At 36.4% G+C, this 24403-nt stretch overlaps 1 protein-coding gene across 1 annotated transcript in view; it reads left to right on the top strand.

Moving 5' to 3' along the window:
- Positions 1-24403, top strand: part of GPR133 (G protein-coupled receptor 133) — a 154905-nt gene that overhangs the window by 22373 nt on the left and 108129 nt on the right. Inside the window, exons 9-13 of the mRNA XM_009697328.1 lie at positions 932-991; positions 2236-2353; positions 3277-3387; positions 5118-5193; positions 8590-8731. Of these exons, the coding sequence (XP_009695630.1) occupies positions 932-991; positions 2236-2353; positions 3277-3387; positions 5118-5193; positions 8590-8731 (507 nt within the window). The remainder of the gene's footprint in view (positions 1-931; positions 992-2235; positions 2354-3276; positions 3388-5117; positions 5194-8589; positions 8732-24403) is intronic.

The following is a 24403-nucleotide window of genomic DNA, read 5'->3' as shown; positions in this document are numbered from 1 at the left end:
TGTCCCTACCTTTCCAGTGATCTAAGACATCCTTTTTGGAGTAATTCTGGAGTGATACTGTGACCTGAAAAAGGATTCTCATTGAATGCTCTGTGCAATTTGAGCTGGGTCCTGGGTTTAGGGTAACATCTGTGTATGCCAGGTAGAATTCCACACTTTGAATGTTTGAGAGGGGCTGCAAGGTTTGTGCTGCCCAAAAGTAAGCTCATATAGCAAAGTGCTGGTACTGCTCTATGTATTATGGCTTGTAAAATTATGCTTAGAAAATTCTTGCAGCTTTCTTCCACATTTCTCAGTGGAACTTTTCTATATTTAGTTGATGCTTTTAAGACATTTTAACAGAGAAGCTTAAGCAGATGATGTGGTTTTTTTCCTTTTAATTTTCTCTGCTTTCTTTTCTCCTCCTGTCTTCAACAACAAGACTCCTTAGGACAGGGACTGTATTGTGCTAAACACTTGAACAGTGCCCACTGTGACAGATCTTGACCTCAAAAAGAACCTTTAAGTGCAAAAGTTAAACAGATAATAAATTGTGCATGTGATGGGATCCCAGTGCTTATCTAGTGCTTTTAAAATATCTAGTCATCTAAGACTAAAAGAGGTATTAATGTCATATGAGTTTAGATAAAATGGGAGAATAAGTTCACTTTAGTCTTAGTTCCAGTGTTGTCACCTCAGCTGTAGTATAATGATTGCACTTTGGGAGTTTCACAGTGGTGTTATTTTTAATAAATAAATTATTACTTTAAAATATCACCATACAGAACATGAGAGTGCTGGCAGGTAGAGATGCATCTGTGACTTGAATGAAAATGGATTTGTCGTCTTAAAATAAACCTAAGAAAATCCTAGCAAAGATCTGCCTTGGATCCTGCAGGAGATGTAGCTGATTAGTAAATAATCAAATAATATAGTTGTATTTATCTTTTAGGCATTTTTAAAAGCTATTGAAGACTTTCTATTATTGCCCAGCTGGATTGATGTACCAGAGGTAAGACAAATGGGCTTAGATTTGTAGGTTCCTTTGGTTGCATAATTTCACATGGACTGCAGTGAAACTGGTTGCCTCTATTATTCTTCTTGTTAGGACTTTTTGGCAGTATGACTTATTTATTTTTCTCATATGTCACTTTCATATTTGCAGTAAAGATTCACAGACAAAATAATTATGTCATTTTCTTTTATAATGTGTTTTTGAGGGTTAAAATAATGGAACTTTATCTGCTGCTGTTTCCACATATTTCAGGGTAAAGGAAACAAAATTGCATTTATAAAATAATAGATATTGTCACTAAAGTAAGTGTTTGATCACTCCTTTTTTAACACTGAACTCTGATATTTGAAAGTTTATATTTATTTTGTAGATGTTTTTCAATGCATGTGAAATACGCAGTAGTGCTTACCTGTTTAGTCAACTGAAGCTTTGAGAGAGATTAAACCTAATACAGGAAAAATATCAATGTTCTTTCTCTTCTAGTCTACTTCTGAAAATGTGGAGAAATACTTGCAGGAGGAACCCAGGAATTTCCTGAGATTTTTGTTTGAATCTTAAGGGAGCACAGGTTTCAGAACAGAGAGCTTTTAAACTGAGAGAAGGAGAGGCTAAAGTAAATTAAGGTCTCACTGAAGCCTAAAATGCTTCTAAGACAAAAAGATGTGTAATTGGGTTAAGTTCTTAGCTTAAAATCCCTGATCATCTCTGATGTAAATAGATTTCAGATAAAATAGATTTCTTTTTCATTCAAACATGCATTCACTCTGAGATTTTATGGATCAAGTTTCAACCAGGAGGGTTGTTTACCAGGGGACATATTAACACTTTATACTGAGGACCATTTTAATAAAGATGAAAGAAAGGCCAAACTGTATTGTCTCAGCTTATGTTCCAATAAAGATCCGATACCAGTCTTAACATATTGTCAAAATAATCTGCTCAGTTCTTGGCCTCATTCTGCTGAATGCTGAGTATAATTGACTGTCAAATGCTTGTGAGAGCAGAGAGTCATTTGGAGACATTGTATAAAACATAGTATTTTATAAGGTCAGGCTCTGGGTGTCATCAATTTGTGTAACATTTTATCCACTATATGTGGAAAAGATTGTGGAGAAAGTCACATCTGACTTTGGATGGTTGAATGATGAGTCACACGGGAATTTAACATGACACCTTGGCATTTTGTGCTGTGAACTGCAATTTCTTTTGTTGTAGAGCCTTCTCTTTCTTTTTTCCCTCAGACTGCTCGCATATTTGGAAGTTTAATTCAGACTATTGACAGTGTGATGGCTCATATGACGCTCAACATGGATGAAAACTCATTACCTTTAACTGTTGAGGGCATGTCATCTGTGGCAGGTGGGATTTAGCAGAAATATTCTCTCTGAACTATCTGGATGTCCTAAATGTTTCTGTGCTTGCAGCTCCTCCTTTGCTATGAAGGAGGAAATCAAAACGGATAATTTTCTCTTTTGAATACAATACAGTGTTTCAGTTGTAGAAAGGTGACTGTCAGTTAGTCCAGAGGTGATCAGCTCTGACTGTACTTGAACTTCCTTGAGGTTATTTGAGGAGGGATTTAGAATATGAATTCTATGAAATGAATTTGGTAATACCATACTAATCGGTAGTTAAAGAGCCTAGAGCTCTTATGCAACACTTCAAAGTTGCAGATGTCTGAATGCTACAAAACCTTTATTTTGCAGGGTTTTTGCAAGAGATTGCAAATAATAGGAATAGTTTTGAGCTTTTAGGAGAATTTTATTTTGCTGCTGTTTAGCATCCTAGCACCATAATTTTGTCTCTCTCTTTGGGTGCTACAGGTAGCAAAGGTAATTTATCTGTTCTGGCATTCTGCTCTGCCTTGTTGAGACCTGTGTGAGGGGGCAGATAACCTGAGCAGTCACCAGTGCTATTAATCACTGCACATACTCTCAGACACTGGCATTCTGAAATGGAGCAGTGGAGGTCTGAAATAATGCCTTCAAATGTCAGTGGAGGAGTGTGTTATCAATCTGTTTTGCTTGCCCTGGTAAGCTCAGTATTTGAGCATGGGTGAAGTGATCCATGGTATATTGGCAGTATGTGTACCACCTTCTCTGTCATAAAGGAGTCAGATATAAAAGGCAATTTTATACTTGGGGAATTTACTATATTTTCTGCAAACATCTGGGGTTTTAAATTCAAGACTTGCAATAGCTATTAGGGAAGTCTAGTTAAATAGTCAAGTAGATTGTAGAACCTATTGATTTTATCATATTTTTGTTTGGGTAATCACACAGATTACACCTTGGTCAAAATGCATCCTCAGACTCTGAATTTGTCCCACTATCGATTTCCATCTCGAGGACAGAGTTATATTTGCATTCCCAGTGAAGCTTTTCATGAAAAAGGTAAGGAAAAATTTAAAGGGAGGAGTGGGGTCATGTAAACAGTGTATCCAAAAATGATTTTGCTTGAAAACAGGTTTTGGTTTGCTTTATTTATCCAAGTAACTGATTTGATCACTGTTGATCATACTGACTCTAAAGAAGCAGCAGTTGTCCTGTCATACTAATGAATGATTAATGTGATAGAATTTTCATATTACTTGAATTAGTCTTGAATAATACAACTGGGCCACAGAGACTGAAGCCATTTAATTTTGACATCTTTTTACATCAGAGAAACCATAATTTCATAAATTACTTTTAATCATCTGAACTGGTTATTTTAAAGAAATTCCAGGATGTCAGATAAGGTATTACTTATCCCTTCATGCAAAATCACTCTAAAAATGTTGTATGAATTTAAACTGTAAAATGACAGGTTAAAGCAACAGCAGCTACAAAACCAGAATGAAGATGTAAATTACAGTCAAGGCAAAAAGGCAAAACTCAGAAATCCATACCTAGGCTAAAATTTTAATAATCTCAAAAGCAAGGTATGGCAAAACTCTGAAGCTTTAGTCAGGACTCTAAAATAACAATGTTTGAAGTTAATTATCTATGTTTTAATCGAGGTTTGAAGGAACCTATTTACGAAAACGTCTACCTGCCTCCTCAAATCTTTGAAAAATCTGACTTATGTGCCATAAATTCTAACCCACAGAATTTGTACACCCAGACACCGTTCCGCAGTCACCTCTGTTGAAGGAAGGCTGATCTCTATTCATAAAGTGCAAAGTTGGCTGCAGATAACCTGCAGTGAGAAATACTCTAATAATTACTGAACTGTCTACCTGACTTGTGATGACAGCTTTGTTTCTTTGCACTGGCAGGGGGCTCTGGCTGGAGTCTTCACTGGAAGTGCTCTGAGGCTTGAATAACTATAATTGCAAACCAACTTGTAATGACAAAAAATAGCACGAGAGGACTTTTTTCCTTTCCCACTTATAAAGTCTCTCACCATGCAGATTTTATTTATTTTTTTTTCAGAACATTATCATGCATGGTATCCTGAAATGATTCAGCCCATTAAATGTTTAACTCTTTTTCCAGCTAAAGCTCACTTCTGAGTAATTTCAGCCTTCAGGCCACACTTCTAGACTGTCCAAATAAGCTAACCTAAAAATTTATTATTCCACCTTAAACATTTGACACTATAAATACTTGGAACCCAGCAAAAGGGGTAGTAAAAGACATCTGTGTGGCTGACACTTAGAAAATATGCATCTGTCTCTTCACTCAGATGCTGGGGAGCCCATAAATACTTGGAATGTAGGCAGCAAACAGACAACCAAAGTGGAAATCTGTTGCCCACGTTTGAGTTTAATAAACTGCTGGTTAATGTAGGTGGTGGTGAAGTAGCCTTGAGATTACTGTAGCTGCTGTTGAGATGTTGACTCTGGTATGTCATGTGACCCTTTCTAGTGCTATGTGAGGCATTTATAATTGACAGCTGATTACTTTAACAACTTATTTTGGAAATACACTTACGCAGACCAGGCATCCTTCTATTTTACTTTCGATATCTGTTTCCTGTGCCTCATACTTTTCACTTAAAAGAATATCTTTGCTAAAGCAAAGATATGAAAGTCTACAGAAGTCAAGGCCCTTAATTAACAGAGTTTCAGGTCTAGGAGAGAAGTGTCTCTTGCTTAAAACTGTTGCTCTGAGGAATAATCCCTGTTCCCTTTTCACAGCTTGGATTACCATTGTCGGCCTGCTTTACCATAACATGCATTATTTCTTTCATAATATCAACCCTATGGATACCAAGTAAGTATCTCAGATCTCTCATCCTGTAACAGCTTGTTTATTACCTCAGTGATATACCTTTATAACAGTCACGTCATTATCAAGTGTAAATAAATTATGAGCCATAATCCTGATTCTGCAATATTGAGGACATGTAGTCATTAACTAGAGAGAGATTAAAGCTTACATTATATGTTTTGTTTTATGTTGTAGTAAAATAGATTTTCATAGTGATGTGTTTGTCTTCTTCTATTCATCAGATCTGGTATTAGAATTTCATAATTTTAATCTGTCTCATAAAAACAAATTGCATCTTTTCTCCTGACACATGTAAAGATAAAGCTTACACTTAAATGAAACAAGTAAGAAAACATAACATCACTCTTTAGATAAAATCTGAATCCTAATCCTAGAAACCTGTGAGATAATTTTATGACAGGAGACCAGGCAATGCTTTAAAGACCTTTTGTTTTGTATGCTGCATCAATGAAATCATTAGCAGATAAGATAAAGTAAATGCAGAGCTATATTACCTCTTGGTAATACAGTTCCCCAGGGAATTTTGCAAGGTCATACCTGTAAATCATTACACTTTCCTTTTAAGCTGGTACGATTTTATGTTTTTATTTGATCTTCACTGGGGTACGTAAATTAGTTTATACTTTCTCTCAGTCTTTTCCAATCTGTGACTTCGCTGTGTTGTTTATGACAACAGGAGGAATCATGCAGCATCTCAGCTGTCATGAATGTCAGGGATTATGTTCCTTTCTTTACAAACAGTTACAAGGAAGATCATGATCATAGGAACTCATTTGTGAACTTCAGTTCAGGTAAAGAATCCTGGCTTATGACCAGATTGATCACACTGAGATAGTCACACAGCTATTACTAAATAGCGTTTTAAAATCAAATAGCAAGCTGTACTGTTGTTTACCCTGCTCTCTCTCAAAAAAAAGGCACTTAGCAGGTGGCTGTAAAGGAACCATGTCATTAGTGTGCGATATTCCTTACTGACATGAAGAAATAGAGGCAATAATTTATGACAGCTTATGTTTTTCAAACAGGAGGATCAGTGCAATTTATTAAGATAACAAGCTATAATCTCAACTTCTCAAACAAAGGAAGAGAATTCTTATGGTCTTGACTTAGGTCAAAATTTAGCAAACAAAATTAAAGATGCTGCATTTCAAAACACTGTATTCTAATGCATTGTCATAGAGTCTACAGCTCCTAGGGCTTTGATATAGCAAAATAAACCAGCTATGTCATTTTTGTGTACATTCTCTGAATTTTGTGGAATCGGACAACCTGGAGACCCCTTCCTGTTCCACTGATTTTCAAGAAGGAAGGATCTGGTCCTGATGCAATGTTAAAGAGAAACACAAAGACATTAGAGAAGAAATATCTCATAGATTTCTATAATTAATCCAAACTACTTGAACTGTTTGCAGTATGTAATGCACTACAGAATCACGTCTATGAAATTCTAGATGCAGATCTGTCCAAAACAGCATCTAAAAACCTAGTAATACAGGGAATGCTAGGTTAGTGTTTTTCCTCTGTGGAATCAAACCCCAGGTATTCAAAAAGGTTTTAAAAATAAGGATGCACTTCTCTTCTGCTTGGTTTTCTTTTTTGTGGTGTACTATTATACCTTTTTTGCTTACATTTCAGTAGAATAACAACATTTTCCCAGAGTGGTTTGTTTTAAAGACTTTCTTTTTATGTTCCTTCTACCATTGGGCTAGAACTTGAACACCTGTAATTTGAAGCCTGTCCATTTTCTTCTTAAGGGCAATTTTTTTTTCTCTTGTGGTGGACAGCTAAAACCAAAACTCTTGGAGATTTTGTGCTGTACAGACAGATGACTTCTATTTTCAGACTACATAAATAGCAGTTTCCAAAGGGAGTCAGTTTTGATTCTTTACCAAAAAAAACCCAAAATGAAACAAAAAAAAAGGTTTTGAGCCCAGTTCTGCTCCTGCTCATATACGGTTTGTGTAAATCTGTAGTAATCCCACTGAAGGTAATCAGATGACCGACTACCATCTAACATCCAGGGCCACTGTGAAGAAAGGCTTGTGTATGCAAGCATAAAATGCAGAAACACTGGTTTTTTGCTTGTGCTGAATTTTTTTTCACAATTCATCTAGCTCTCTGAAGTTAAAATGGCAGATAATGACAGTGGAAAAAAGTCCATCCTGTTAATCTGTGTAGGAGAAATCTCAAAATGTTGGATAGTGGTTTTAATATTGAGTCCTCTAAACTTAAAATTTTCATATCAGAGTAGCAAATTCTGGCCTCAGATGAACAAATTCAGTTCACATGCTTGTTACTGGGAACAGAAGTAATCTCTGATACTGATGTTTTTTTGTGGTCAGAACTAAGGACTGGTGCTTGGGGTTGTGCTATATAAGTTTTGGGTTTTTTGACCTTGCTGAGGAACTGAATTAAGTTATTTTACTGTCTGACATGACTACTTTTTTTTCTGAGAGAAAAATAAGAAACCATTGCAAACAGGTGTCAGATGTAAATAAGGTGGTTTTTAATGTGCTTTGCAAACTGGCTCTTTCCAGTGCTGTGCTATGTTTGGAAACCCACGCTGATGGTTAATTCACCATGGCTCATATTTCTCATAGTAAATACCATTTGTTCACATACTGAAGAGGTAGATGACAGAGACCATTTTACTCCTGCACAGTTTGTTACTGATAATGTAAAAAATTTTACCCTACAGCCAAATGGATCTTAGTTACTCTGAAATGTGTGAAAATGCCAAAGTCATAAGTTTTAGCTGAAAGCAGGAATAAAAGTGTTCTTATGTACTGCAAAATTACTTCAGCCTAGAAAAAAAGTATTACCTGGACTAATCAGATATTTAGTCAGATTCAACTGTTTGTATTGTGACTCGACTTACTCTCTAACAAACGTAACTGGGCATAATAAATTTTTCAAAGTAAAGCTATGAATTACTTCTAAATATATTCCTATGTATATCTTTATATGCATTATAATATAAATATTTGTATCTTACACACTAATATGTATGTTTAATTGGACAGCCTGAAACCCCTGTGAATTTTCTCCCCGCTTAGGTTGCTTTGCTTAGGTTTAGATCCCTTACTCTGTAGGATTCTCTTTAATTATCTAAAGCATTTTCAGCAAGGCTTGTAAACCTTTGCAAAAGAGCAGAATGAAGGAATACTTATGATATCAAGTCACCTAATGTCTGAAACTGTTCCCTATACTTTGCAGTTGTTGCTTCTAGTCCTGTAGGATCTTTTGGGGCCAGATATTGCTCCTGTATAGAAGTTCATTGACTTGAATGGGAAGAGGAGGTCCAGTGTTCCTGGTGTTGTGGATGAATTAAAGAAATTTTGTTGTTCTACTTGCTTAATATATTTGTTTCTTTCCAAGGATTGCTGAAGCTGCTGCCTACAAAGGTTATATGATCTCAGCAACCAGTTATCTTCTCTCTATCAAAGTGGAACCTTTACCCAAGTTGTCCCACAATCTGTCAGGATCTCCTCTTATTACCATCCAGCTCACCCACAAATTGGTAAGTGAAATGGAAACTACCAGTTTTGACTGTTGTCAGGGCTGTTCAAAACTTCGGTGTCTGTGATGACTACTTTGTATTTCTGTTGTAATTTTTGTGGGCATTTTTAGTAGCAATTCAGGTGGCATTTGTGACTACAGTATTATATTTTTCCAGCCATTACACTTCAATGACTTCTGTTTCCATCACTGCAAAAGGCTGATTAGTGCACATGTTGAAAAATAAGGTGAAGTGACAAGTATAGCCTCAGGCCTCTCTGTATGTTTTGTTCTATGGATGTGTTTGTATGATCTATAATGGGAAGGTATGAATTACTGCGTTCTCATCAGAGCTCTCAAAAACAAGAATTCACTTGTGGATTTTCCTTTTGGTCTTAATCCACACTGAGGTGTTTTGAATGTTCTTATGAATAAACCCAGAGAAGAAACTCCTCCAAGGGCAGATACAAGTATGGTGGGCAGAGCATCTCCTGGGGTAGGACTAGAGCAGGTTCAAATCCCTGTTCTAGTATGAACTGCCCTTTTTAGAGAACAGAGCATTCTGAATCTGAGAAACAAGAGACAAGAAATGTGAGAATCTAAGAAAAACTGGAGAGAAGTTTTATTGAAACTGATCAAATTCGGTAAGACATTTCAGTTTCACCAAATTAACATATTCCAGCAAGAAACTGGAAAAATAGCTGGTTTTGTTTCCTGTCAGAGAAAAAGGCATCTCTTTGCCTTGTCAGTAGAATGGAGAATAGTTGAGTTCAAACTCTAGGTGCTGGTGTGAGACATGCAGCATCTATGGCCTACTTAGAGTATTGAATGGAACTGGCAAAGAAAGATTTTAATTCTTAAATGTTTCCTAGAAAACATCTCTTAGATCTTATGAATATTTTATCATATTTTTCTTTCAATGGCTGTTTTCAGTCCAGTTTGTTGTCTTCCTGTTGGGCTTCTGATAAAGATGGAGCCAGCTACAGAAAACAAATATATGAAAAAACCTTAAGACATAGAAATGAAAAGTGTTTTGCTGACAGCTTTTCAAACTAAGGACTCTCCTGAATGTCCCTAGTGGCCTCTTAGAGGCGGGCACTTGTGAACTGAAGACTGTATTTTGTGTAGATCATTTGTACTTTACTTTGCTTTATTTATTCAGGTACCTCATCATGCTTTAGTATGATGATTTACTGGTAGGCTGTTAAACAAACCTGTAGGTTTTTTTCTTTATGTGTGTTAGCTTTCACTGTGAAGATTACTCGGATCTTGGTATAGAGGTAGAAATTTTACATTTATCAGTCTCTTTCTCTGTTTTAGTCAGCAGCATCCATGAGAATGTGTTATGAACATGTCTGTATAACGTATCCTGTGTGTTACAGACACGGATTGATTGGGAGTTTCAGACTATACCTAGAGCAGTATGTACTTTATATTGTGCATTAGGGGGGTGGCTGTTTTATCTTACAGAGCTCTTGTTGCTAATTGGCAATGCATTCACAGGCAACCATCTATTATCTACCATAATATTTCTACAGCTACTTCCATTTTTGGGGAATGTTCAGGTCTTACTAATTGTGCTACGACCTGTTCAGGTGTGACTTGGTTTTGGTTTCTTTTGTTGTTGTTTTTTTTTTCTGTGCTTATGTTTTGGGATTTGATTTAATTTTATTTTTAAAAATCCTTGTGGGAAATGGGGAAACTTATCCCATTGTGTTAACAGCATTGAAAAAGTAGCTCAGTGCTGTCTGAAATCAGTTCATAAATACATATCAATACATTTGTATTTTAAATTCTGAGAATCTTAATTATAAGGTGGGGAAGTATTTCTAAATATGCAGTGAGCATGATCTTAAACTCTGTTCACTGAACTGTACTGGGGTAATAATTGTGCTAGATTTTGCTCTTAGGCAAACAACCCTGAAAGGAGTGGATAAAGCACAGAAGGTGCATGCCTCTGAAAGACAGGGAACTCCTCACCCCCTTACTTACTCCCTCCATTAATAATCTGCTGCTGGCTTTTACAACTTATTAGCTGGTACCATCCTATTACTTTGAGAAGTCTGAGAGGTGCAATGAAGTTTTGCTCCACAAGTATAGTTAGAAAATTCATTAACTCATTGCTTTTTTTAATCCCTGAACAATTTGTGGACTTCAATTAGAAACTGGTACCATGCTGGACTAAATATCCATTTCTCCAGTGTTTTTCAAATCAAAACTAAATGCAACTGTGTGAGATTTTCTATGCTTGTTCCAGAATGGAATTTCAGTGTTATCTGATGGTGAAGCACTTTGTATATTCCCTAGCTTGGTTTCTAAATTTCCTTTTAAAATTCCAAATCAGTTGTAAAAAACCTAAATGCTAAAAACTTTCAAATACATTCTGAAATAATCAAATGTGTTGAAACAGAAAACCTGTTCTGACATCATAAAGTATTTTCTTTAAGTTGTTGTTTGTGATACTTCGTTTATATTGTTTTGCCATTTTTGTAATCTAGCATCAGAATAGGTGTTTAAAAGGAGAATTAGGCATAAGAGTTTGTAAAGAGAATTAATAAAGCTATAGTATGAGATCTAGGCAATAGGAATACATTTAGTTACCTGCTTTACCTTTCTTGTATTTCTCTGTTGTGTGTTGAATTGTTGGTGTGAATTTGCTAAAAGAAGCTATTAGTCAGTGAGCAACACAACTAACTCAAATGCCTCTGGGTATCTTGTATTTGGATTCCAAATTCTGTGAGTAATCTTTAGAAATGAAGATGTAGTGTAGATAGAAATACACTGAATATTTGTCTGTGAGGAAGATGCAGAGTAAGGAGTTGAGTAGAATGTGTGCAGCTCTGCTGAAGTGGTATATACATCGAATTTGATAGGAAGACTGCTTGCCTCTGACACCTATGATTTTGGGAATATAATTTCTGGCTTTTAATTAGTGGGTATGTTTAATATTAAAGGAATGGATGAATAGATTATGCCCTCCAGCTATGCATAGATATGGGAACTGCGGGACAAATCTATTCTCTTTTACACTGCAGTGTCTTCAATGAATTCCATGGAATAATTTTAAACAATATAAATGTAAACAATTTACTTGTGAATTTGCTTAAGTAAATTACTTAAGAAAACTTACAGAAGTAAACTCAAGTGAATTTACTTAATTAGATTGGGAAATGACTGCATGTCTCTGAAAGCTTTCATATCATAGCAGCACAGGTTCTTTCTATCATACTAAATATTATTTCACTCTCCGAAGTGGTTTCATTCAGTTGAGTATGAACGCTTATGAAATAAAAGTAGAGTTTAAAATGTAAAATAAATTCTGGCTGCAAGATCACTGTGTTAAAGTATATACTTTAATGTAAAGAGAAGCAGTCAAGCTATTTATGTAAGTTTATGATTAAATATAATGATTAAACCAAGAGCATAATATCTGGCGTAGAAACCCGTTTCATCCATTAAAATACTGCTTACTTGCTTGTTATAATGGGAGAAACATTTGAAATTGGATACCAATCTCATTCTTATAATGCCTGTTTGTTTCACATAATGTTTTCAGTTTAACAGAGGAAAGTGTAATAAGAAAAAGTAAAAAATAACAAGTCCAAACAAATAGTTTTTCTCTATTAAAATTTAAGTTGGAGTCTAAATCAGATCAATTAAAAAAAGTCAGTTACAGCTACTCCAATGGAGTCTACTGGATTTCACAAGTATAAAAATGTGAGGAGTGAAAGGAGAATACGGCTTCTTGTACTGATTGTAGTGATGCTTGGCCCAGCTTAATAAAATTTTGATTCTTTTTCTTCTAGTGTGTATAGGAAAAATGCCAATCATTGAGCAACAGAATACAAAAGGGAGTGAAATAAAACATGTCTATTTTAGGAAATAGTAACAAAGAGAATGTCTGTGAACTGAATATCACCTCTTGAATCAAAACTTCACAGGGCATTTACCATATCATAGAATCATAAAATGGTTTGGTTGGAAGGGACCTTAAAGACCATCTAGTTCCAACCTCCCTGCTCTGGGCAGGGACACCTCCCACCAGACCAGGTTGCTCCAAGCCCCATCCAACCTGGCCTTGAACACTTCCAGGGATGGGGCATCCACAACTTCTCTGGGCAACGTCTGCCACTGCCTCACCACCCTCACCGTGAAGAATTTTTTCCTAATATCTCATCTAAATCTTCCCTCTTCCAGTTTAAAGCCATTGCCCCTTGTCCTATCACTACATGCCCTTGTAAAAAGTCCCTCCCCAGCTTTCTTGTCAGCCTCTTTAGGTACTGAAAGGCTGCTCTAAGGTCTCCCCAGAGCCTTCTCTTCTCCAGGCTGAACAACCCCAACTCTCTCAGCCATAGGAGAGGTGCTCCAGCCCTCGGATCATCTTCGTGGCCTCCTCTAGACTCACTCCAACAGGTCCATGTCCTTCTCGTGTTGGGGGCCCCAGAGCTGAAGGCAGTACTGCGGGGGGGGTCTCACCAGAGTGGAGTGGGGGGGGGAGCCTAACATTCTACAGCCTAACCCACTGTTAGTTAAACCTTCTCTTAGGCAAAGATTCTCTGTGTTTCTCAAACTGTCTGCATTTTTTACCTACCTTGTAGAAGCTTGTGAGATGATGAAATTTCTCTTTCTTTTTGAAACATGAGGCAATACAAACTGATGCTAATATTTAATCAATTAGGTAAGAATGCAGGGAATATTTATAAATTACATGCTAATGCTTCCTTTTCTAGAAAGCAGCATGGGGCAGTGGGCAGAGTGCACAGAAGTGATGCATGCCCAGCCTGTGGGACAGGCTGGCCACTAAACTGGTGCTGTGAGCACATGAGCTGAGAAATCACCTCATAGATAATACATACACTGTTAATTTCATGGGACAGGGACTAGGGAGACTAAACTGCAGACTCACCTCTGTCAGAGAGGACATAAGAAGACATTAGTAATTACAGCCATTAGGCCTTGATGTTCAGGCTCACAGCTGGATTCTCATGGGACCAATATGCTGGCTGACATTCCTTCTACCAACAGAGCGTGCAGAAAATTTTCTGGTCAAGCTTCCATTAGTGGAAAATGGTTTTCTGACTTAAAATATAAATTCTCATGAATCAGGATAAGTCATCCTAATTTTTTCACAGGTTAAAAATATTACTTGCTTAATTCTTCTTATGAAGTAAAGACTCCTTGTGGATAAGATAGACATGTATGTTTTACTTATAGTGTTGTGTTTTTTTTTTTTAATTGTCACTATTCTAACTGCACAATCTCTGAAACCAGTTTTTCTCTTACTCCTTTTTTTCTTTTATCTTATGAAAACACTAACAGCTTTACAAAGGTTGTTTTGCAAGAAGACTTCATCAAGGATTTAAAATTACCTTCTTTACATAAGAACATAAAGTGATTGTTTTATTCTTTCTGCTGTTTTGAGGAATGCTTATCTGCTTTCTGTCCACAGTGTCCGCTTTTATAACACAATGCTAGGGGTGAAAAGCAATTCTGATTTTCCTTCTCTGTAGATAAAGCTAGGTTTTCCTGTGATATTTGGGGATCATTGAGGGCCTTTTTGCTTAAGAGTTTATACATATTGAAGAATTACATTCATAGATCTTTTTAATGACTCTCCCTTCCTTCCCACTGCTTAGGCTACAAGATGAAGATGAGAGAGAACCATTAGTACTTTGTGACTCTATAGACTCAGATCTATTGTTGTCACTCTATTAGGCTGTTTTATTAATAGCAAGATTTTAAATCTCATTAAATATTTTATACTGTTGATTCAATGTTTGTCATAATACAGTCTTGCCAGTCGACACACACCTGTGCAAAGAATGGGAAGAGCTTGCTCTGTGTATACATACTGTTTTCTTTCTGTAAGCCATCTGAAAAACTATCAGACAGAAGCTGTAATGCAAGAAAACTGTGTTCATTGACAGCTAATATTGCCTGTAGTTGCAGTATATGCAATATGAACACACATTTTCCTCTGAACTTACCAGCTTCCTTGATGTACCTGCTGATTGGGTCAGTATGTGGTAGTCTCTGTTGTTCTAGAGGCTGAAACATTTCCAGCCCAACAAGGAGGATCAGAGTGAGAATGAGGGAAATAGTAAGAGGATCAACAGTGGTAACCGTTGCTCATCTCTAGCCAATGTGTGTTATGGCTGAAAAGCTGACTACATGGTACTTATAGGAGCCCTGGATGAACTTGAACCTAAAGAACAGGCTATATTCCTACTGGATAGCTACTCATATCAAACTCACTGTTACAGCTTGGTGCATGTGTTTTAATAGCAAATCGAAAGACCAAAACAGTAAAAACACAATTAAGTTAGATCCATCCTTAGTGGAACTACTCTGAGACATATAATTTTGGCTTTAGTATTGAATGGACATAAAGAATTTGAATATGGGCTAGGGTGTTAAAGTGTTAAACTTTGCAAAAGGTCTAGGATTTCTTTGGAAAAGCTTTAGATTACATTCCCAACATCTTTATCAAAGAAGATTGATAAAACTTCAGATGTTGGACATACAGTGTCTTCAGACAGATGTTGCTCTTCAAAACTGTAAAGGTGTCAAGTTACATTAAAGATGCACTTTTAAAATTATTTCTGTACAATAGGTTGCAGTATTTATTCTAATATAAACATTTCTCTTTATCAGCAAAATTTTGTCTAAACTAAGCCCTCTAAGAGACAAAAGTTGATACATTAAGTTACAGTAGTTGTTATTCAGGAACAATTCAGTGAAAGACAGACATTTTTTGACTGATTTTAAAAATTATGATGCTCTGCTCTTCAGCAACTTGGATGAACTATGATTGCCAGCAAAAAAGATAACAGAAATCAACACCTTCAGTGTGTGTGGGATGATGTGAAGATTGATGGTAGTTTGCAGCTGAAGAAGGCTTAATCTTGACCTGTCCAGGTGTTTCATAATGAAGCAACAGTACATTTTGTAAAATAATTATCCTCAAAAAAACTTCTGTTTCTAGCAAGATGTTTTTCATAACAGGAGCAACTAGAGAAGAACTAACATTTCACTTATGTGATTCAAGAAGTTACAGCACAGGGTAGAAATTTAGAAGAGATCAATGTCAAAGCTGAAATGCATACACAACATACTGTGGCAAGCATCAGAAGAGGCAACAGAGGGAGAAATGCTGCAAAACTGCACCAATATTTTGTAAAATCCGTATGGCTGTGTAGTGTAGACCTTGATCTTTAACCACACTGAAGTAACTTTTTGACACTGTTTTGGGGACAAAGTAGCTATAAATCCTTGTCTTTCCTGACAAGGCAGCTGACCATCTTTCAGCACATAGAAATACCAGCTTGGTATAAATCCAGGCATATTTGGTGCAGAGAGGGTAAAGGACTGACTAAGGTGATAAAAGAAAAGGGGAGCATTCATTCCTTGTATGATGAAGCAGAGCACACTGTGCTCATTGCTCTGTTGATCCTTAACTGTTGACTGGCACCATAGAACCAGGGGAACATGTGCAGCTGCAGTTTTTGAGAATTATAAACTCTTGATTGTTACACCCCCTGTGAGAAGGCCTGACATGAAGATTAGATGCAAATTGTGAATGCTTAATATAGCTGTTTTTCCCTCAAATATAGCTAATGTAAATGCCATTTAAAAGATTTGTTTGATTCGGGGGGTGGAGTGGGGCAGGGAAAAGTGCCTTACTAAGGTACTACCAGTTAGGACTAATTTAGCATTGTTCCATCTCATTCCTTTGCTGCATGTGATTAATTTTAACAAATGTAGTGCTTGGGGATTTGCCTGCCCGGCCATGAAGTGTTAATCTTTCCTATGATTTTATTACACTGAATCATTCAAACAGCTGCTTCTCTCCTTCATCTTTTGACCAATTTCTCTCTCAATCATTTCTCTGCTCCTGCTCTTTTACTTTCTGCAACGAATGCTTCCCATCAGAACCCCACAGTGACCTGCTTCTTCTACACTCCTTGCTGGAGCATTTAATCAATGAAGCTTTATCAGCTTTTCCCGTTAATCCCATCTCATATTCTGTTACATGACTTAAATCTCCAGAACCAGGAGTCATATGAGAGCATCAGCATTCATTATTGTAAATGCAACCTGCATAGCTGGGAAGTGCTCTTCTGGGTTACTCCTTTGGAGATGGTAAAGTGCAGGGAAAAGATAGACCTCCTTTTGTCTTAACTGTGCTCCCATTATAAAAAAAGTGCTGGTAGTTCTCTTGCAGTTCAAGGATATAGAGACATGTTAAGGAACATTTTCATTGAGCTTTTACTGAGGCAATGGGCCTTTTGCCTCTAAAAGGTACCCAAACATCATCCTTCTCTCTGTTGTCTTTTGCCTGGCCAGCAGTGTGCCGTATCCCAAGGTTTGTTTAACATCATTACTGGTAGGAAAATAAAAGGAGAGAAGAACCAATTCCCATTTGTACACAAATATTAGTGCTACCATGAGAGACACAAATCAATGTGGAGCCAATTTATTTTAATGGCAAGTCGTGTTGACTAATTTATATATTGATCAAGGAAAAACAATGACTTGCCCTCATCTGCAGAAGAAAGGTATAATTTTTCACTGAATGGACTTTGCCAGAAAAACTTTAATAAAATACAATTAAAACTGTGACCTTTTCAGAATCTACCACAATTAAGCAAAAAGAAAAAATAATAATGAAACTTGTAATTTAAAAATCAATGTGGAGTTCGGCACTTTGTTGTGCAAGTTAAATCCTTGCTGTAAAGAATGCAGAAAATCCATTTAGTTCAAATGAGAAATGAACATAGTTGCAGCTAATTTTCTTGCTTCTAGGCAACCTTAAAATACCAGTAGTCATTATGATGATATACAACACCTCTTAACAATACAGCAATAGTTCTGTATTGTTAATGTTATTAACAGAAACATCCTGGGACTTACTTTCTCATAGGAATCCATTCTAAAAGCCTAGAAAGGTACAGTAACAAAAAATATAGATTTCATTAAGCACATTGAAGATTGCCTCTTGTAAGAATCAGGATTGCATTGTAATAAGCTGTAATTCATAGAAGATTTCACTTCCAAATCAGAACAGACTTGAGCCTTTGGAGCCACAATGCTCTCCCTGTATTATCACTCATTTGTCATGAAACAAGTCCTTAATGTTTCTTTGTAAATGAGTCCTTTGCCTTCGAGGTGGATATTGCAAGAGAAGCAAGGATATCGTGAAGTGATAGAATGTTTTTGGAAGTACGCACGTGAAGTTGGATTTCAATTTTAAGTTTAGTTTCTGACTTTTATTCTTTGGGTATGTGTGTAATTTTAGATGCCAGCTTCCACTTAGTATCTATAAAATTACCTGTTCCCTAAGGAAAATAACCACTGGTGACTGGAACCAAGTGTTAGCAATCTACAGCAAAAAGCATCTGCTTTTTCTCTTTCAAATTTCTGTTTGCAAGTGACAGTGCATCAGCAGTTGGAGATCAGTCAATACCAAGCAATAAACTTTGAAAAATCTTGCTGACTTATAAACACAGAACTGAATTCCACAGTAATCCGATTTTACTGAGCTGTGGCATCTTGTGCTACTTCACTTTCTGCCTTTGATTGAATATTTGTCACAGGAGGAGAAGAGAAAATTACGGGGTTTGTGTTTGACATAATCAAATCTGGTCCAGTGATGTAGAGTTCTGCCCCAGCCGTGAACACAATTTTTAAATTCAATTTAGTTCCTCTTGTTTAAATTCCTCATCAGTGACTACATCCTCAAAGTGTCCTTGCATGTGGTGGTGGCTTATTGCAGGAGTTCCAGCTAGTTGTGCTACATTTAATGAACAGTTAGGGTTTCTGCTATAAAACATTATATTTGTTTGTACAATGTTAATACAGATATATACATATTTAAATGTTATTACAAAAACTTACTGCAGGGTGAAGTAGCCAACATTCAGATGTTAATAACTTTGTTTAAAATTATAAACAGAAAAGTAAGAATAGCTTACCGCCAGCCCCTAATCCCCACTGTGAGCACAGACCCTGTAAAATCTCTCTTGATGAGGTCAAGCTGTTTTGAAGTGGCAGAAGTAAACTGTAACATTTGAAATAAGAAGCAGCTGGATTTAGATTCAAAATGCCCAAATTATTATTTTTCTTTTTAAAAAAAGTTCAGAAATAGTTTTGCTGATTGAGAATTTCAAATTCATTAGAGTCAGACAATTGGAGAGAGCATGTTTTCAAAACTGTTTTGCAAAGAGATATATTAAATATAAAGGGCAAAATTCTGGTTTAATTACAATCCATGGTAGAAGTGCTGACTCCATGGGGCCGAGATTTCAGTCCTTACTCTAATGGTGATCTAATGTTGCTTTCAGACTTGTAAAACTCCATTCTTCATTACTCATAACAACTTGAAGAGAAACCAGAATCAAGTCCAAAGACTGAAAATGAAGATTTGTTTCAGATAGTTTGTCTGTTGATTATACTGGCAACCAGTGTTTTTTAGTGAGTAGAGATCTAACGCTGATGCATTACTCTCTCTCCATTAGTTATATCTTGAATAATCTATGTAAAAGCAAAAAGAAAAAGGACTTTCTGGATCTTCTGGACCCATTGACCTGACTCTAGGCAGATTCAACTCAGTTTGTCTTCCAGATGAATGTGATTAGGTTCCAGATAAGTTACTGAGGTGGAGGGAAGTTTAGGAAAGATTTTCTTGCCTGTTTTCCTTGATTTGTTAGTTTGATCCTTCACATTTCAGCTGTGTCGCATTGTATGCTGTCTGGGTTTATACTGGAAGCCTTACACACACTGGCAAGATTTTAAGATCTAGATTTTCTTAAGATACTTATTATTTTTTACTGTGTTCTCACATATGGCAAGAATTAAATCAGAGTAGACCATGTACCTAAGTGCTGAGAATTGCTCCTAAGCCAGATTTCTGTCTTTAACATCTTGTGTGTATCTCTGAGAGGCAGAATTGCCATGATACCACTTCTTGCATAGAACAAGTCCTAGCAGTTAAATAGACCTGTGTTTGAGGAGTACAGGGAAGGCTTTCTGTACAAATAACTTCTGAAAATGCAAAGTTCTGTCAGTACATATATTAAGTAAATGACAAGCAGAAAGTTCACTACAAAATTTCTCACTAATGGCTTCAACTGAGGTGCTATCTGCAGCTCTATATTTATTTAATCTAAATTGGGTTTTATTGCTTTCAGTAGTATGGGATCTGAATAACCTGTTGTACGTTCTCCTTGAGATACTTTGGTGTAATAGTTGCTGGGGTTTTTTTGTACCAGTGCTGACTTCAAAATGTTAATGCTAAGTGTTGAGGGAGCCAGGCTACTTTTATTAATTGTACATAATTTGAAGTCTTCACTTATGCTCTTTGACCTTTTAGGTTGCCAATCCAAGACATTATCACGTGCTTGTATTCAAGTTCCTAGACTTCTCACATGTCTGCCTGTGTCTCTCTGAAACCTCTTAAGCTTGCAGAAATGATTTATATGACGTGAATGACCGATACTTAAATGCATATAAACAAATGATGCTGCACTCAGAAAATGGTAAATATACTAAATCTATTTTTGTCTTCCTGATTTATGTTCTGCTGTCTTGGGAACACATGTAAAAATGTACTGAAAATTAAAAAGGCTAAGTGTTGTGAAGATGGAACATGCTTTGAAAAGAATGAAGTCTTCTGCAAATACTCTGATTTAGAACATTGTTGTGGAAAGGCTATAGGCTATTTTTTTTAATCCTTTGAACCACTTTTTTTTTTTTTTTTTTTTGGTGGAGGAGGAGGTGTGTGTTTCCAAAAGAGCACACGATCTAGAAGGATATGGATGGTAACAGGAAATTTATTTATTTGGATGTACTTCTAAATCATAGAATATTTAAGGTTTTTGAACATGAAGCTCCTCTACGTTGGCTTGCAGTCAAGAGGGATCTAACTGGGAATTTTTGTAAGTTGCATATTGTCACATTACACACATTAGATGTTAACGATGAATGCAAGGGAGTTCAGTATGGTTTCATGGAACTGAAAAAGCTTAGTTTGTGTTAATGAAGGTTGAAAAGTTGTCTTCAACTTTGCTGTTCTGGTGATAAAGTAGTAGTGGGTGGTTTTGAAATGGAATTAACTTACAGTTAGGAAGAGGAGGATTTGAGAACTCTACAAGTCCACTTATCGATTTTTTTTTTTTTTTTCTCTCTCCCCCTTTGAATATTCACCATTTCTGCGGGAAAATACTGTGAATATTGCCTTAGACCACTGAATGGGAAAACTAGAATATGATCCACATTCAGAGTGGAGTCCTCACAACCATAATAGAAAAGTGGGGAAACTTGCAGGAGAGTTACCAGTTATACAGTCTAACAGAGGCAAAGATTATTGCTCTGCTGCTGGCGATTAGCAGCATTAGTACAGAAATAATTGCACAGATTTTGGAATGAATGCTACCCTTTAAATTAAGCTCCTGAGCTGTTGCGTTTAACCAGCAGTGGGAAAACAAGGCATCTGCTCAGCAGTGGTCAATGTGATTTGCCTTTGACTTTCCACAGGGACATTTCTTCTAAAGCAGAACTGGAGTCACCTGGTATTGCATTGTGACTGTGACTGTGCTTATTACAAGGCAGCATTATGGCTAAGCATAGGCTGTGTTACAGTAACATCACCGATCTAAAACTATGCTTGTATTTAGTTCACACAACAGAAATAAAAACTTTGGCTTAGAAAACAGTGTTAATTTTAGCTCAGAAATGGCAAAGGAGTCTTACTTTAGAGAAATCTGTGGATGGTGAATTTCTGGTTTTGCTTATTTCTGTCCCCACTGCTTTTTACACTAGGCGTTTCAACTTGACTCCCTCTGCTTTGCAATGGAGCTGGTAGATAATGATATTAACTGCTAGTAATAGAAACTTGGAGTTGTTTTTCTAGCAGGAAATGTGCAGCTGCTAAGGAGGGATTTTCCTTTTTTTCTTTTTTTTTTTTTTTTTTTAAAAAAAAGTTTCTTTCCCAATTTAAGAGGCCAGCACAAGCTGGGTCAGCAACAAGATTCCTGTCCGGACAGGGCCAGCCAAGAGGAACTGTATTTCAGTGACTCACCCTGAAGCTAGCTCTGCATACCTTCCTCCTCTGCAGTGAGTCACAATAAATTTCAGTAATCTTGATCTGCTCAAGCTGTCATTTAATGGCTAATATATGCTTTGAAGGGGAAAGTGCACCCTGGACAAAGACAGGGCTTATATGATAATACTTTCAGTGTGACAACCAGAGCATCACAGTTTAGGAGAGAGTGTGAAGAATATAGCAACATGTTTTACAGGGATCAATCCTGTGATTTGAATCAAGCATACTGCTAAATGCTTTGCTGAAGCTGGGTATTAGATAGTGCTAAACAAGGAGAGATAAAAGATATGAAAATCATTAACAGACAAATCCCATGAACAAATAAAGTGAAATAGAAAGAAATCTAGTTATTTTGCAGTAAATGGAAGTTGGGTAAATTTAAAGTTCTAATTCAGAATATTAACCTGTTCTTTTAAGAAAATAATTCCTTACATTTTTATTTGAGAATTATTTTCCTCAGATTATTGTTTTGTGTTGTTTTGCTTTTATTTGTTCTATTAGGGTTGAACCTGGAGATGTTTCATGCATATAAGTAATGCAGCGGGCTATAGAATATGCTTTATATAAAGATCAGTTTGGAAAGTCTTCTGAAGATAAGTATAGAAAGTGTAGAATATACTCCTTGTATTTATATTAGATATGGTGCACTTACGGGGTTAGGCTGATGAAATGTGCTTTGACAGATCATGTAAGGATTTAGGGTGGAATTAATCCCTAGATGCACGTTTATCATCTAGTGAAAAATGTTTACTCGCTAGTTTTTAGTCCAATGTGAGTCACTAACTTCATGATTTCACATTCATGCTAACCGAAAAGCTGTGAAATAAATTAATCCTGTATAGTATGACTAAATCTCTTTGTTCAGTGTAATGAGGTAATAACTGGTGACATTAACAAAAGTTTGGAGATTCTACTGTGAGCTGCCTCAGGACTCCCACTCTGTATAAATAGGAGGAAAGAGAGATGTTGTGTAAAGCATCAAAGTACCTTATCTCCATGCATTGGAGAGATTGTTGTGACATGCATTATAGATTGGTATGAAAAACCTCCATAAGCTCTAACATTTTTGCAATGTACTCATGCACAATGGACACTTTTCCTTTCATAGTCTTTCTGTGGCTATAAGGTAGAGAATGTATGAACTGAATGATCAAGGAGATTTCTAATAAATAAAGTTACAAGGGAAAAAATATCCTGTGGCATTTCAGAAATGCACTGGTCCATGTTAGACCATGTGTGAATTATGCTGCTTTTTGGCAACAATTTTTACAATAGACTTTTTATTTGCCTAAAGATGTTTTATATAATTTTAATAGCAATAATTTCAGGAGCACTGCTGCCTCTATTTTTCATTCCTTGTTTCTGTCTGCTATGATAATTGATATCAAATATAACTTGCATGGCCGGCCAAAGAATAAATTTGGAGAAAGCACCAGACATGCCAGGGATTTTGGTTTTCCTGAGTGATGTTTGTAATTATTCAGCTACACTGATGAAATCTTACTGGTTCCCACTTGGTATTAGCAATGACAATTTTATACTCAACAAGTTGTGGAATTTCAGATTTGGGAGAAAGCTTTTCTTTTTGTGGGATTTTTTCCCCCAATCACCTAAAAATAAATTGTCTTGATTTTTTGCACATGGCAGGCAAATGATAATTCTTCTTTTAGGAGTATTACTTAAAGGCCCTCAGAACTGGATCTATTTTTCTTTGTCAAGGAAGTCAGCCTTGCAACTTAATGCCATTAATTATGCACTCCAACTAATTAAAAATCTAGAACAGTATTGAATTTTCATTCTAATCTCTGACTTCTCAGTTTCACTTTCTATGTAATGGTTGTGTTATGATTAATACAAAACTTTTCCCTTAGATTTATGTCAGCGTTAGAGTCCTGATTTCCATTGATTTCAATACATGAAACTGTTGTGATGATCTGTTTTCTAGGCCATGGATCTTGTTTATTCTTACTCAAACTGCAAAGAAAACATGGTTATAGAAACTGGCTAAACATTTAGTGGGACCAGGTTCTCATATGGAGCCAATCAGTAGGAGTTCACAGAAGTTAATAAAACAATGCCAGTTTGTACTAACTGAGGGCATCTCCTCTAGGAAAGACATTCTCAGACTCAGTCACATTGGCCCCCAGAGCGTTATTGTATGGCCATCATACTTCCAAAAAGTGCTAAAATTTGCGAAAATATGACTACTGCAAACCTGTTGAATGCTACTAGTGAAAATGTATTTCAGACTGTTACTTCAGACTTATGTATAAAAGCTTTGAAACCTAAAACTAACCCTTAAACTGAAGTTGTTTGAATGGCAGAGCACACTTAGAGAGGAAGTCAAAATGTTCCCTTTCTTGGTCCTATGAATGCAGTGTTGAGTCCTCCTAAACTGTCACCAAGGAGCTGTGACAGCATCACGCATTTCTCCTTTGCAAAGGAGTTAGGCTTTATGTAAATTCCTTCAAGGAGCAGAAATATTTACACTGAAAATCTGCCAAGAGTTAGACAAAGCATTAGTGGGGGTAAAAGAGGTGTGGACGAAGGAAGAAAATCATCCAGGGAATCATTTAATATAGCAGAAGAAAA

The sequence above is a fragment of the Cariama cristata genome, unplaced genomic scaffold, assembly GCF_000690535.1.
Source record: "Cariama cristata isolate BGI_N322 unplaced genomic scaffold, ASM69053v1 scaffold4983, whole genome shotgun sequence".
Taxonomy (NCBI): domain Eukaryota; kingdom Metazoa; phylum Chordata; class Aves; order Cariamiformes; family Cariamidae; genus Cariama; species Cariama cristata.
This window is presented reverse-complemented; position numbering and strand designations above follow the sequence as displayed.